The 13,915-nt window shown below is 40.4% G+C and overlaps 1 protein-coding gene across 1 annotated transcript in view; it reads right to left on the bottom strand.

Moving 5' to 3' along the window:
* The window catches only part of EIF3J (eukaryotic translation initiation factor 3 subunit J), a 29,787-nt gene that overhangs the window by 14,306 nt on the left and 1,566 nt on the right, over positions 1 to 13,915 (bottom strand). Inside the window, exon 2 of the mRNA XM_053718470.1 lies at positions 426 to 526. Coding sequence (XP_053574445.1) covers positions 426 to 526 — 101 coding nt within the window. The remainder of the gene's footprint in view (positions 1 to 425; positions 527 to 13,915) is intronic.

Genomic DNA, 13,915 nt, shown 5'->3' with positions numbered 1-13,915 from the left:
GTATTTAGTGTCCGTTTAACCTTTTCAGGAGTTGCCAGACCGTATTGGAGTATTAAATGCTTGTTTTCACGTTGAATCAGACCATGTTACTATTTCAATACAACAACCCTTTAAAAGATTTTACTACCTGAGCACAAGTGTGTTAATTATAATTAAGCTTCTGACATTAGATCATGGGGACAAACACTTACCAATTGCCATGAAATGGGTTATAATTGCAGCAGTATGTATGAAAAGCCAGCTACATTTTTTTCTTTAGGAGTCAGGATTAATGTTGAATGTGTGTGGCTTTGTACCTCCTGTTACATAAATCCAAATAAATGCATTACTCTAATCAAGGCCAGTGCCATATGCTTTCAACTTGTTCAAAAGTGTGCGTGAAACTGCTGCATACTGATGGTTTATATTCCAGTATTCCATCTCACCTTCACCTCCTCCTCTTCATCTTCTCCCTCCCAACGGTCTTTAGCTAAACCAGTTACTCCCGGTTTCACTTTTGGTTCCTCAGGCACAAAGTCATCAATTTCTGTGGTAAAAAAAGCAAAATACAGAAAAACATAAGAAGTGCTTAAAGGTACCGTCAACACCAGAATTTGTTGTTTAAAAAGAAAGATAAATTCCTTTTATTACCCAGTTTTGCATAACCAAGTTATATAAATAGACTTTTTACCTCAGATTATCTTGTATCTAAGCCTCTGCAGACTGCCCCCTTATTTCAGTTCTTTTGACAGACTTGCTTTTTAGCCAATCAGTGCTCACTCAAGGGTAACTTCATGTGCATAAGCTCAATGTTATCTATTAGGGTTGCACCAATACCATTTTTTTAAGTCTGAGTACAAGTACCGATACTTGTTTTCAAATACTCGCCGATACCAATTATCGATACTTTTTTTTAATGTCATGTGACAGTTTACCAAGCACAATACAGACTAACTATTTAAGATTCCTTCTTTATAATTATGAAGGACTAACTCAAAAGACATTATGAAATAATAACTGTTTTATTTGTCACAAAGTTCACAGAACAGGTTTATAAATAAAATTACAAAAAAATATACCAATAACAACAACAACAAATGTAAAATTACAACCAACCAAAAGTGCAACACTGTAAAAAAAACATAATTTATGCTTACCTGATAAATTTATTTCTCTTGTAGTGTAGTCAGTCCACGGGTCATCCATTACTTATGGGATTATATCTCTCCCCAACAGGAAGTTGCAAGAGGATCACCCAAGCAGAGCTGCTATATAGCTCCTCCCCTCACATGTCATATCCAGTCATTCGACCGAAACAAGACGAGAAAGGAGAAACCATAAGGTGCAGTGGTGACTGGAGTTTTAATTAAAATTTAGATCTGCCTTAAAGACAGGGCAGGCCGTGGACTGATTACACTACAAGAGAAATAAATTTATCAGGTAAGCATAAATTATGTTTTCTCTTGTTAAGTGTAGTCAGTCCACGGGTCATCCATTACTTATGGGATACCAATACCAAAGCTAAAGTACACGGATGATGGGAGGGACAAGGCAGGAACATTAAACAGAAAGAACCACTGCCTGAAGAACCTTTCTCCCAAAAAAAGCCTCCGAAGAAGCAAAAGTGTCAAATTTGTAAAATTTTGAAAAAGTGTGAAGTGAAGACCAAGTTGCAGCCTTGCAAATCTGTTCAACAGAGGCCTCATTCTTAAAGGCCCAAGTGGAAGCCACAGCTCTAGTAGAATGAGCTGTAATTCTTTCAGGAGGCTGCTGTCCAGCAGTCTCATAGGCTAAACGTATTATGCTACGAAGCCAAAAAGAGAGGTAGCCGAAGCCTTTTGACCTCTCCTCTGTCCAGAGTAAACGACAAACAGGGAAGAAATTTGACGAAAATCTTTAGTTGCCTGCAAATAGAACTTCAGGGAACGGACTACGTCCAGATTATGCAAAAGTCGTTCCTTCTTTGAAGAAGGGTTAGGACACAATGATGGAACAACAATCTCTTGATTGATATTCCTGTTAGAAACTACCTTAGGTAAGAACCCAGGTTTAGTACGCAGAACTACCGTGTCTGAATGAAAAATCAGATAAGGAGAATCACAATGTAAGGCAGATAACTCAGAGACTCTTCGAGCCGAGGAAATAGCCATCAAAAACAGAACTTTCCAAGATAACAGCTTGATATCAATGGAATGAAGGGGTTCAAACGGAACACCTTGAAGAACATTAAGAACTAAGTTTAAGCTCCACGGTGGAGCAACAGTCTTAAACACAGGCTTAATCCTAGCTAAAGCCTGACAAAAGGCCTGAACGTCTGGTACATCTGCCAGACGTTTGTGAAACAGGATAGACAGAGCAGAAATCTGCCCCTTTAATGAACTAGCAGATAAACCCTTTTCTAAGCCCTCTTGTAGAAAAGACAAAATCCTAGGAATCCTAACCTTACTCCATGAGTAACTCTTGGATTCACACCAATATAAGTATTTACGCCATATCTTATGGTAAATTTTCCTGGTAACAGGCTTCCGAGCCTGTATTAAGGTATCAATAACCGACTCCGAGAAGCCACGCTTTGATAGAATCAAGCGTTCAATCTCCATGCAGTCAGTCTCAGAGAAATTAGATTTGGATGGTTGAAAGGACCCTGAATCAGGTCCTGTCTCAGAGGTAGAGACCATGGTGGACAGGACGACATGTCCCCTAGATCTGCATACCAAGTCCTGCGTGGCCACGCAGGTGCTATCAGAATCACCGATGCTCTCTCCTGTTTGATCTTGGCAATCAGCCGAGGAAGCAGCGGAAATGGTGGAAACACATAAGCCATGTTGAAAACCCAAGGGGCTGCTAGAGCATCTTTCAGCACCGCTCCCGGGTCCCTGGACCTGGATACGTAGCAAGGAATGTTTGGCGTTCTGTCGAGAAGCCATGAGATCCAGTTCCGGTTTGCCCCAACAATGAATTAGTTGAGCGAAGACCTCCGGATGAAGTTCCCACTCCCCCGGATGAAAGGTCTGGCGACCAGTTCTCCACGCCTGGGATATAGATCGCTGACAGGTGGCAAGAGTTGGACTCTGCCCAGCGAATTATCTTTGATACTTCCAACATCGCTAGGGAACTCCTGGTTCCCCCTTGATGGTTGATGTAAGCCACAGTCGTGATATTGTCCGACTGAAATCTGATGAACCTCAGTGTTGCTAACTGAGGCCAAGCTAGAAGAGCATTGAATATTGCTCTTAACTCCAGAATATTTATAGGGAGGAGTTTCTCCTCCTGAGACCACGATCCCTGAGCCTTCAGGGAGTTCCAGACTGCGCCCCAACCTAGAAGGCTGGCATCTGTTACAATCGTCCAATCTGGCCTGCGAAAGGTCATCCCTTTGGACAGATGGAGACGAGAAAGCCACCATAGAAGAGAATCCCTGGTCTCTTGATCCAGATTTATTAGAGGGGACAAATCTGAGTAATCCCCATTCCACTGACTTAGCATGCATAATTGCAGCGGTCTGAGATGCAGGCGCGCAAATGGTACTATGTCCATTGCTGCTACCATTAAGCCGATGACTTCCATGCACTGGGCTACTGACGGGTGTGGAATGAAGGGCACGGCAAGCATTTAGAAGTTTTGATAACCTGGCCTCCGTCAGGTAAATCTTCATCTCTACAGAATCTATAAGAGTCCCTAGGAAGGGAACCCTTGTGAGTGGTAATAGAGTACTCTTTTCCACGTTCACCTTCCACCCATGCGACCTCAGAAATGCCAGAACTATCTCTGTATGAGACTTGGCAGTTTGAAAACTTGACGCTTGTATCAGAATGTCGTCTAGGTACGGAGCCACCGCTATGCCTCGCGGTCTTAGTACCGCCAGGACAGAGCCCAGAACCTTTGTAAAGATTCGTGGGGCCGTAGCTAACCCAAAAGGGAAGAGCTACAAACTGGTAATGCCTGTCTAGGAAGGCAAATCTTAGGTACCGATAATGCTCCTTGTGAATCGGTATGTGAAGGTAGGCATCCTTTAAGTCCACTGTGGTCATGTATTGACCCTCTTGGATCATGGGTAGGATGGTACGAATAGTTTCCATTTTGAATGATGGAACTCTTAGGAATTTGTTTAGGATTTTTAAGTCCAAGATTGGTCTGAAGGTTCCCTCTTTCTTGGGAACCACAGATTTGAATAAAATCCTTGCCCTTGTTCCGTCCGCGGAACTGGGTGGATCACCCCCATTAGTAAGAGGTCTTGTACACAGCGTAGAAACGCCTCTTTATTTGGTTTGCTGACAAACTTGAAAGATGAAATCTCCCTTGTGGAGAAGCTTTGAAGTCCAGAAGATATCCCTGAGATATGATCTCCAACGCCCAGGGATCCTGGACATCTCTTGCCCAAACCTGGGCGAAGAGAGAAAGTCTGCCCCCACTAGATCCGTTTCCGGACAGGGGGCCCTCTCTTCATGCTGTCTTAGGGGCAGCAGCAGGTTTTCTGGCCTGCTTGCCCTTGTTCCAGGACTGGTTAGTTTTTCAGCCCTGTCTGTAACGAGCAACAGCTCCTTCCTGTTTTGGGGCGGAGGAAGTTGATGCTGCTCCAGCCTTGAAGTTACAAAAGGTACAAAAATTAGACTGTTTGGCCTTTGGTTTGGCCCTGTCCTGAGGAAGAGCATGGCCCTTACTTCCCGTAATGTCAGCAATAATTTCTTTCAAGCCGGGCCCGAATAAGGTCTGCCCTTTGAAAGGAATATTAAGCAATTAGATTTAGAAGTCACGTCAGCTGACCAGGATTTAAGCCATAACGCTCTGCGTGCTTGGATGGCGAATCCTGAATTCTTAGCCGTAAGTTTGGTTAAATGTACGACGGCATCAGAAACAAATGCATTAGCTAGCTTAAGTGTTTTAAGCTTGCTCATAATTTCATCCAATGGAGCTGTGCGAATGGCCTCTTCCAGAGACTCAAACCAGAAAGCCGCAGCAGCAGTGACAGGCGCAATGCATGCAAGGGGCTGTAATATAAAACCTTGTTGAACAAACATTTTCTTAAGGTAACCTAATTTCTTATCCATTGGATCTGAAAAAGCACAACTATCCTCCACCGGGATAGTGGTACGCTTAGCTAAAGTAGAAACTGCTCCCTCCACCTTAGGGACTGTCTGCCATAAGTCTCGTGTGGTGGCGTCTATTGGAAACATTTTTCTAAATATAGGTGGTGGGGAAAAGGTCTATCCCACTCCTTGCTAATAATCTCTGTAAGCCTTTTAGGTATAGGAAAAACGTCAGTACACACCGGTACCGCATAGTATTTATCCAGCCTACATAATTTCTCTGGGATTGCAACCGTGTCACAATCATTCAGAGCCGCTAACACCTCCCCTAGCAATGCACAGAGGTTCTCAAGCTTAAATTTAAAATTTCTGAATCCGGTCTCCCCGGATCAGATCCGTCACCCACAGAATGAAGCTCTCCGTCCTCATGTTCTGCAAATTGTGACGCAGTATCGGACATGGCTCTCGTGTCATCAGCGCGCTCTGTCCTTAACCCAGAGCTATCGCGCTTGCCTCTTAATTCAGGCAAATTAGATAATACTTCTTTCATAACATTAGCCATATCTTGTAAAGTGATTTGTAAGGGCCTTGATGTACTTGGCGCCACAACATCACGCACCTCCTGAGCGGGAGGCGCAGGTACTGACACATGAGGAGAGTTAGGCGGCATAACTTCCCCCTCGATGTCTGGTGATAATTTCTTTACCGGTAAAAATTGACCTTTATTTAGAGTAATATCAATGCAATTGGTACACAAATTTCTATTGGGCTCCACATTGGCTTTTAAACATAATGAACAAGCAGATTAATCTGTATCAGACATGTTTCAACAGACTAGCAATGAAGGCTAGCAAGCCTGGAAATTACTTTCAGAAAAATTTTCCAGCAATGTAAAAAACGCTGCTGCGCTTTTAAAACACAAGTACAGTTGAAAAAAACAATAACAATTCAGTTAAAGCAACCAAATTTACATTAAATGTATGAAATCAGCAGAGGATTGCACCCACTAGTAACAGATGATTAACCCCTTAATACCCAAAACGGATAACAAATTAACAGTTAACGTTTTTATCACAGTCAAATACACTGTCACAGGTCTGCTGTGACTGATTACCTCCCTCAAATATAAATTTTGAAGACCCCTGAGCTCTCCGGAGACGTCCTGGATCAAGGAGGAGGAAACAGGAAGACTATGATAGAATTTTAACTGCGCAACAAGGCGCCAACACCAAGCCCCTCCCAGTCAGATTACACAGTGGGAGACCAGCTATAACAGTTTCTATACAGAAATATACGTTAGCCATGTGGAAAAAAAATCATGCCCAAAGAGATTTATCACCCAGTACCTCACAAAACGATTAACATGCCAGTAAACGTTTTAAAAAACAACATTTCATATGTTGTGTAAAGTTATCACTAAGCCTGCTACCATTCGCTTCTACTGCAGTTAAGGCTCATACATTATTACCAGTATTTTTTCAGTCAAAATCTATTCCATAGAAAATAACTCTACTGTGTATACATTTACCAGCCTGATACCAGTCGCTACTACTGCATTTTAGGCTGTACTTACATCATATGGGTATCGGCAGTGTTTTCTTAGTCAATTCCATTCCTAGAAAATATTTTACTGCACATACCTCAATTGCAGGTGACCCCGCATGCTATTCCCTTTCCTGAAGTTACCCCACTCAGAATGTGCGAGAACAGCCAGTGGATCTTAGTTATATCTGCTAAGATCATAGAAAACGCAGGCAGATTCTTCTTCTAATACTGCCTGAGAACAAACAGCACACTCCGGTGCCATTTAAAATAACAAACTTTTGATTGAAGAAATAAACTAAGTTTAAAAACACCACAGACCTCTCACAACGACCTATCTTAGTTGAGGTTGCAAGAGAATGACTGGATATGACATGTGAGGGGAGGAGCTATATAGCAGCTCTGCTTGGGTGATCCCCTTGCAACTTCCTGTTGGGGAGAGATATAATCCCATAAGTAATGGATGACCCGTGGACTGACTACACTTAACAAGAGAAAATAGAACAGTGCACCGTTTAATCATGGGGACAACACTATGGGCTAGATTACATTTGACTGGCAAGCTTTACCAATGATCTCATTACATGTCCTACTCCATTAAAGTCTATGGAATTTGAAATGTGAACAGAACATTGGTAAAGCTTACCAATCAAATGTAATCTAAATCTAGTCCTATCATTGCAGGATGAGTGTTCATTGGAATTAACTTAATTTGTCCTATGAGTACTCTTCCTGCAATTATATAATCTAAGGGTATGGATGTTCCTCAGAGTACAGTATGTTTTGAACATAATTGTGCAAGATGAGAGCTAGCAGTAAAAAAGGCAATCAAGCAATACGAATAATTTTTCAAAGGTTAGTGGCAAGTTCTTTTTAAGGAACAGAACAGAAGCATCTCTGCATGTTCAGCTATTAGTCTGTTTTTGCTATCAGTAAGGAGGTTTGACTCTAAGTTGAACAGTCTTTCACTTTCCACACTACTGCATGGGGCAGAAAGATATTTTTGGGCCATTTTAGCCAGTGCTGAAAATCTCAGTTTATTAACTGCCCAGTACTTCAGGGTTTTGTCTGAACGAGGTACAGTGATCTCTCCTACAATAATACAAATAACAATTTGTATTGGCAGAACAACAAGTAAACAATTTTTAGTTTAGTCTCCACTCCAGCTTAAAATGAAATGAGAACATGCAGTTAGAAAAAAAGTCACAAGATAGCATATGGGTAGGAAGTGGAGGCATCGGTTTAAGTATCGGTGCATTTAAACGAGTACAAGTACTCATGCAAATACTTGGTATCGGTACCGATACCAGTATCGGTGCAACCCTATTATCTATATAGAAACACATGAACTAATGCCTTCTAGTGGTCAAAATGCATTTAGATTAGAGGCAGTCTTCAAGGTCTAAGAAATTAGCATATGAACCTCCTAGAATTAACTTTCAACTAAGAATGCCAAGAGAATAAAGCAAAGTAAATTGGAAAGTTGTTTAAAGTTATATTGCATATTTAAATCATGATGTTTTTTTGGACTTGACTGTCCCTTTAAAGGTTCCCAACAAAAGAAATGTGCCAATTAAAATGGACACAAAACAATATTTATTTCATGATTCAGATAGAGCATGCAATTTTAAGCAACTTTCTAATTTACTCCTATTTTTTGTTCTCTTGCTATCTGTATTTGAAAAAGCAGGAATGTAAACATAAGAGCTGCCTCTTTTTTGGTTCGGTACTTGGGTAGCGCCTGCTGTTTGGCGGCTAAATGTAGCCAACAAGCAGCAGGCGCTACCCAGGTGCTGAACCAAACAAAGGGGCGGCTCTTACGCTTACATTCCTGCTTTTTCAAATAAAGAAAGAAAAATTATAATAATAGGAGTAAATTAGAATGTTGCATGCTCTATCTGAATCATGAAAGGAAAAAAATTTGGATTTGTGTCCCTTTAACAGATCAAAGTTTTTAACTGGTGAGAGAACTAAATAGGGGAACCTTTAATCATATAAATTGCTTTTTTTTTATATTGAATCAAAAACAACTTACAGAGAACACACATTCAACATATGATATGGGAATTACATTCATGTCACCACCTTGCTGAATTGGACTTCATTTTATATAACATTTAACAACACATATGTGACTTTTTTCCAGTGATACGTTTTACCTGGCCCATCTTCTCACTGTAGCACACTTTACTCCCTCTGGGTTTCATAACTCTAGCCCTTAAATGTCCCTAACTGGGCACACTCTACCCAACCACAAGTAAGATTTGTCCAAGTGAGTGAGCAAATGATCATCCCACTCAGAGAAATTCAGAACTTCAGTCTTGAAGATTCTTTAACATGTCCAATATTTAAAAAGTCCTTTCGTTGACAATTTACCTTAGCTATAAATCAGGACAATAAAATCATTATAAAGACAAGCCTTGTATAACCCCTGGTTAAACTATACAGAGTGTCACTGAACAACAAAATGATGGAAGGACCATGGAATAACAGCTGGTAGTTTTACACAGGATAGTAAGGAAATATCAAGAAGACAGGCAGTGTAGAGGGTTTGTTTCACTGGATAGAAGACAGGCAACCAAAGGAGTGAGGGAATGGAGGGATAGACAATATCCACTGGATATAATATGAGGCCTCTCCGGACAGGGAGGAAGAGTTATTAAGGAGCATAACAGACTAACAATTGTCATTACCTATAGAGTTGTCACAAGGCAATAAATGTTTTATTCTTCAGGAACCTGCCACATACTCATGCCTGCCTCCTTAAAAAGTATGTATAAATACATGTAGCATAATTAAAAAAAAATTTTAAAAAAATGATGTTACATGCCTGAATGCAAATTCCAGAAGACAAAGCTCATGGAATTTGTTAAGCATTAAAAAGACACTAGGCAACAGAGCTCCAGTATAAATGATGCAAGCCACAAGAAAAAATTGTGCCATTAGAGGTCACACTAGACAAATATCTGAACAACTACATTTAAGTATTTATTGAAAACCCTCAGTACAACAGATGACCCCCCCGCCTTCTGACCATATAATCAAATCCTACAAATATATCAATGTTAAAAAGGTACATAAAACAAACAAAAGTGATATAAATAGGGCATACAATTTTAAACAACTTTCTAATTTACTTCTACCATCAAATTTCCTTTATACTCAATGTATCTTTTGTAGAAAAACAGGGACGTAAACTCAGGAGCATGCATGTTTAAAGGAACAGTCTACACCAGAATTTGTATTGTTTAAAAAGATAATCCCTTTATTACCCATCCCCCAGTTTTGCATAACCAGCACTGTTATATTAATATAGGTTTTACCTCTTTGATTAACTTGTATCTAAGCCTCTGCAGACTGCCCCTTATCTCAGTGCTTTTGACAGACAGTTTAGCCAATCAGTGCATATTCCTAAATAACTACACGGGAGTGAGCACAATGTTATCTATATGACACACATGAACTAGTACTATCTAACTGTGAAAAACTTAGAAAATGCTCTGAGCTAGGAGGCGGTTTTCAACTGTTTAGAATTCAGTTTGAGCCTAGCTAGGTTTAGCTTTTCAAAAATACCAGCAAGGGAACAAAGCAAATTTAATGATAAAAGTCAATTGGAAAGTAGTTTAAACTTGCATGCCCTATCTGAATCATGAAAGTTTAATTTTGACTAGACTGTCCCTTTAAGGAGCACTAGATGGCATAGGTTTTGCAAAAGCACTAGATGGCAGCACTATTTCTTGCTATGTAGTGCTCCAGACACCTATCAAGGTATCACTAAAAATACACACACAAACATGAGAACAAAAAGAACAGATCCGGACTGATAGCCAGTGCTTAGATAGAGTTTATTCATGTAGATGATAGCAGTAGCAGCTCAAACTATGACATGTTTCGCACATGTTCACATGCGCTTCCTCAGAGATATAATATATATCTATATATATCTCTGAGGAAGCGCATGTGAACATGTGCGAAACATGTCATAGTTTGAGCTGCTACTGCTATCATCTACATGAATAAACTCTAAGCACTGGCTGTGTGTATGTATGTGTGTGTATGTATGTGTGTGTATGTATGTGTGTGTATGTATGTGTGTGTATGTATGTGTGTGTATGTATGTGTGTGTATGTATGTGTGTGTATGTATGTGTGTGTGTGTATGTATGTGTGTGTATGTATGTATGTGTGTGTATGTATGTGTGTGTGTGTATGTATGTGTGTGTATGTATGTGTGTGTGTGTATGTATGTGTGTGTATGTATGTGTGTGTGTGTATGTATGTGTGTGTATGTATGTGTGTGTGTGTATGTATGTGTGTGTATGTATGTGTGTGTATGTATGTGTGTGTATGTATGTGTGTGTATGTATGTGTGTGTATGTATGTGTGTGTATGTGTGTGTGTGTATGTGTGTGTGTATGTGTGTGTGTATGTATGTGTGTATGTATGTGTGTATGTATGTGTGTATGTATGTGTGTATGTATGTGTGTATGTATGTGTGTATGTATGTATGTATGTGTGTGTGTATGTGTGTGTGTATGTGTGTATGTATGTATATTTTCCCTCCTCCTTGGGAATTAAAGGGGCAGTCTAGTAAAAATTAAACTTTTCTGATAGGGCATGCCATTTTAAACAACTTTCCAACTGACTTATCATTAAAATTTGCTTTATTCCCTTAGTGGTATTTTTGAAAAGCTAAACCTAGGCAGGCTGAAACTGATTTCTAAACCGTTGAAAACCGACTCCTAGCGCAAAGCATTTTGAAAGTTTTTCAGCTAGACAGTACTAGTTCATGTGTGTCATGGATAACATTGTGCTCACTCCTGTGGAGTTATTTAGGAATCTGCACTGGTTGGCTAAACTGTATGTCTGTCAAAAGCACTGAGATAAGGGAGCAGTCTGCAGAGGCTTAGGTAATCACAGAGGTAAAACATTAATATAACTGTGCTGGATATGCAAAACTGGGGGATGGTTAATAAAGGGATTATCTATCTTTTTAAACAATACAAATTCTGGTGTAGACTGTCCCTTTAAGCAAATTTGATAATATAAGTACAATTGGAAAGTCTAAATCACAAAATAAAGTTTTTGGGTTTCATATCCCTTTAACATTTCTGAACATGAACATGTAGAACATTGAATATAAAGGGCATTGCTGAACAAACAAAACAAATGTAGCACTTTGCTGTATATATTGTTTGAAGCAAAAAGTGGCTTATATGAATAACAAGAGCAAAATCCTATGCAGCATGGAACGCAAATAAAACTTAACCAATGTCATATTCTGAGACAGTACATATTAATGAAAGAACCATATGTAAAAGTGTCTGAACGGTCATCATATAATAATACCTGAGGAGGACTCAGCACAAGAGACGGGAAAGGGCCACCTTGTTGCAGTTAGTAAGGGAAAATACCCTACCAGTCAGAAAGTGTAAAACACTTATAAAAATGTGACTCATTTTAAACAGATTTAAGAGAATGCCTGACTGACACCAAGAGACATAAAAGCATCCATACAAGCAGAAAGATACCAAATTATAGAGGGAAAAGGGGGTAAAACAAACAAGAAAGCAAGGAGTGGGAGTAGTAGTCATGTGAAAAAGGGAAAATTGAGTCCAACTAGATCATGGAAAGACATCTAATCATTAGTTTTTTTATCTCTCTCATATAAGGGACAACTTTCACACAGAAGAAAAAGGCGGCTCATGAGTGAAAGCGGGAGGTAAAATTCCCCAATCTGTGATTGAGAGTGGAATAAAATCCATTGAGACTGTACAGTTATAAAAACCCTACTCAAACTTGTGAAAAGGGAGACTCAGCTTTAAAAGGGACATGAAACCCCAACATTTTCTTTCATGATTCAGATAGAGCATACAATTTTAAACAACTTTCCAATTTACATCTACTATCAAATTTGCTTAATTCCCTTGGTATCCTTTATTGGATGGAGCAGCAATGCACTAATGGGAGTTAGCTGAATATATCTGCTGAGTAATTGACAAGAATGTGTGCAGCCGCCAATCAGCAGGTAGCTCCGGAGCATATTGCTTCTCCTGAGCCTATCTAGGTAAGCTTTCAAACAAAGGATAGCAAGAGAAAGAAACAAATTAAACAGAAGTCAATTGGAAAGTAGTTTAAAAATGAAATGCTCTTAATCAAGAGTTTAATTTCGACTTTAGTGTCCCTTTAAATGGGTGAATGTATGCCAGACTGTTAGCGGTGAGAAAAAAACCCTGTGACTGCAAAAGAAAATAAAGCACTGCCCTTCGACATACAAAAAAAAAAAGCCCTGTTGATCAAGGGAGAAAAGGGTTGACCAAATATGACAGTGGGGTAAGGGAGACCCAATCATGTCAAGAAGGGGAAGGCTTGCCAGCAAGGAGTAGGAGAGTGTGGCAAAGACAAGCACCGCTCCCACATCAGCAAGAGTCACAAAGGGGACGGCAGGCAGCGCTCCAATGCCAGCGAGAATGACAACGGGAGGACACACACCTCACATGCCAGCAAGAGTGTCAAAGAGGAGGGTACTCAATGCTTCCATGAAAATGAGAGGGGGCACACAGTCCTATGAAAACAGGTGGGCGGGCATGCACTGCTCTCATGCCAGGGAGAGTACCAAAGGGGAGGGCGGCACTGACCACTCCCATGAAAGAGAGGGCACACACAATTCTCTCATGAAAACAGGAGGGCATGCGCTGCTCCCATGACAGCAAAAGTAGCAGAGGGGAGGGCACTCGCCAATCCCATTAAAAATAAGGAGGAAACACTCACTCCTACAATTGCTCTCCTGCACATCTTCCCAAGAAACGTCCCAACCCACGTTTCTAAACTGATCATTTTTGACCTAGCAGCCACGAAACTGGCAATTGCAAGGGCCTGGAAACAGGTCCTGCCTCCAGATATTGCAGCGGTTACATCTATAATGCAGATGTACGCCAAAATGGAACAAAGTTTCTATTTTAACATGGAAAAAGAAGACCTATACTGGCAGATTTGGGAGCCTTGGTTTAATTACCAGGGAAATCATAGTTAAACATGAAGTCATGTTAAAGTCCCCGACCACCCCCAGTAACGTAATTAACTTCTCATTTCTAGCCTCATTCCGCTCAATGAATCTGCCAAACCAGGTCCATTCTCTCCCCTTCTCTAATCCTGTCCCCCCCCCCCCTAATATGTGCCCTACTCTCTGCCCTAGCCCATATCTCTCCCTCTTCTCTAACCCCTCAGGGGTGGCCTCCCCCGCCTGGGAACGCACATTATGATTACTAGTTGAAGTGTGTTAACAGACATTTCTAAACTGACTTTCTGTAGTTTCTAGAAAGTTGAGTCTATGTATGGGACTGGAGTATTACTCTAGTCCCTATATTT

This window comes from Bombina bombina, chromosome 6 (assembly GCF_027579735.1).
Source record: "Bombina bombina isolate aBomBom1 chromosome 6, aBomBom1.pri, whole genome shotgun sequence".
NCBI classification, from domain to species: Eukaryota; Metazoa; Chordata; class Amphibia; order Anura; family Bombinatoridae; genus Bombina; species Bombina bombina.
This window is presented reverse-complemented; position numbering and strand designations above follow the sequence as displayed.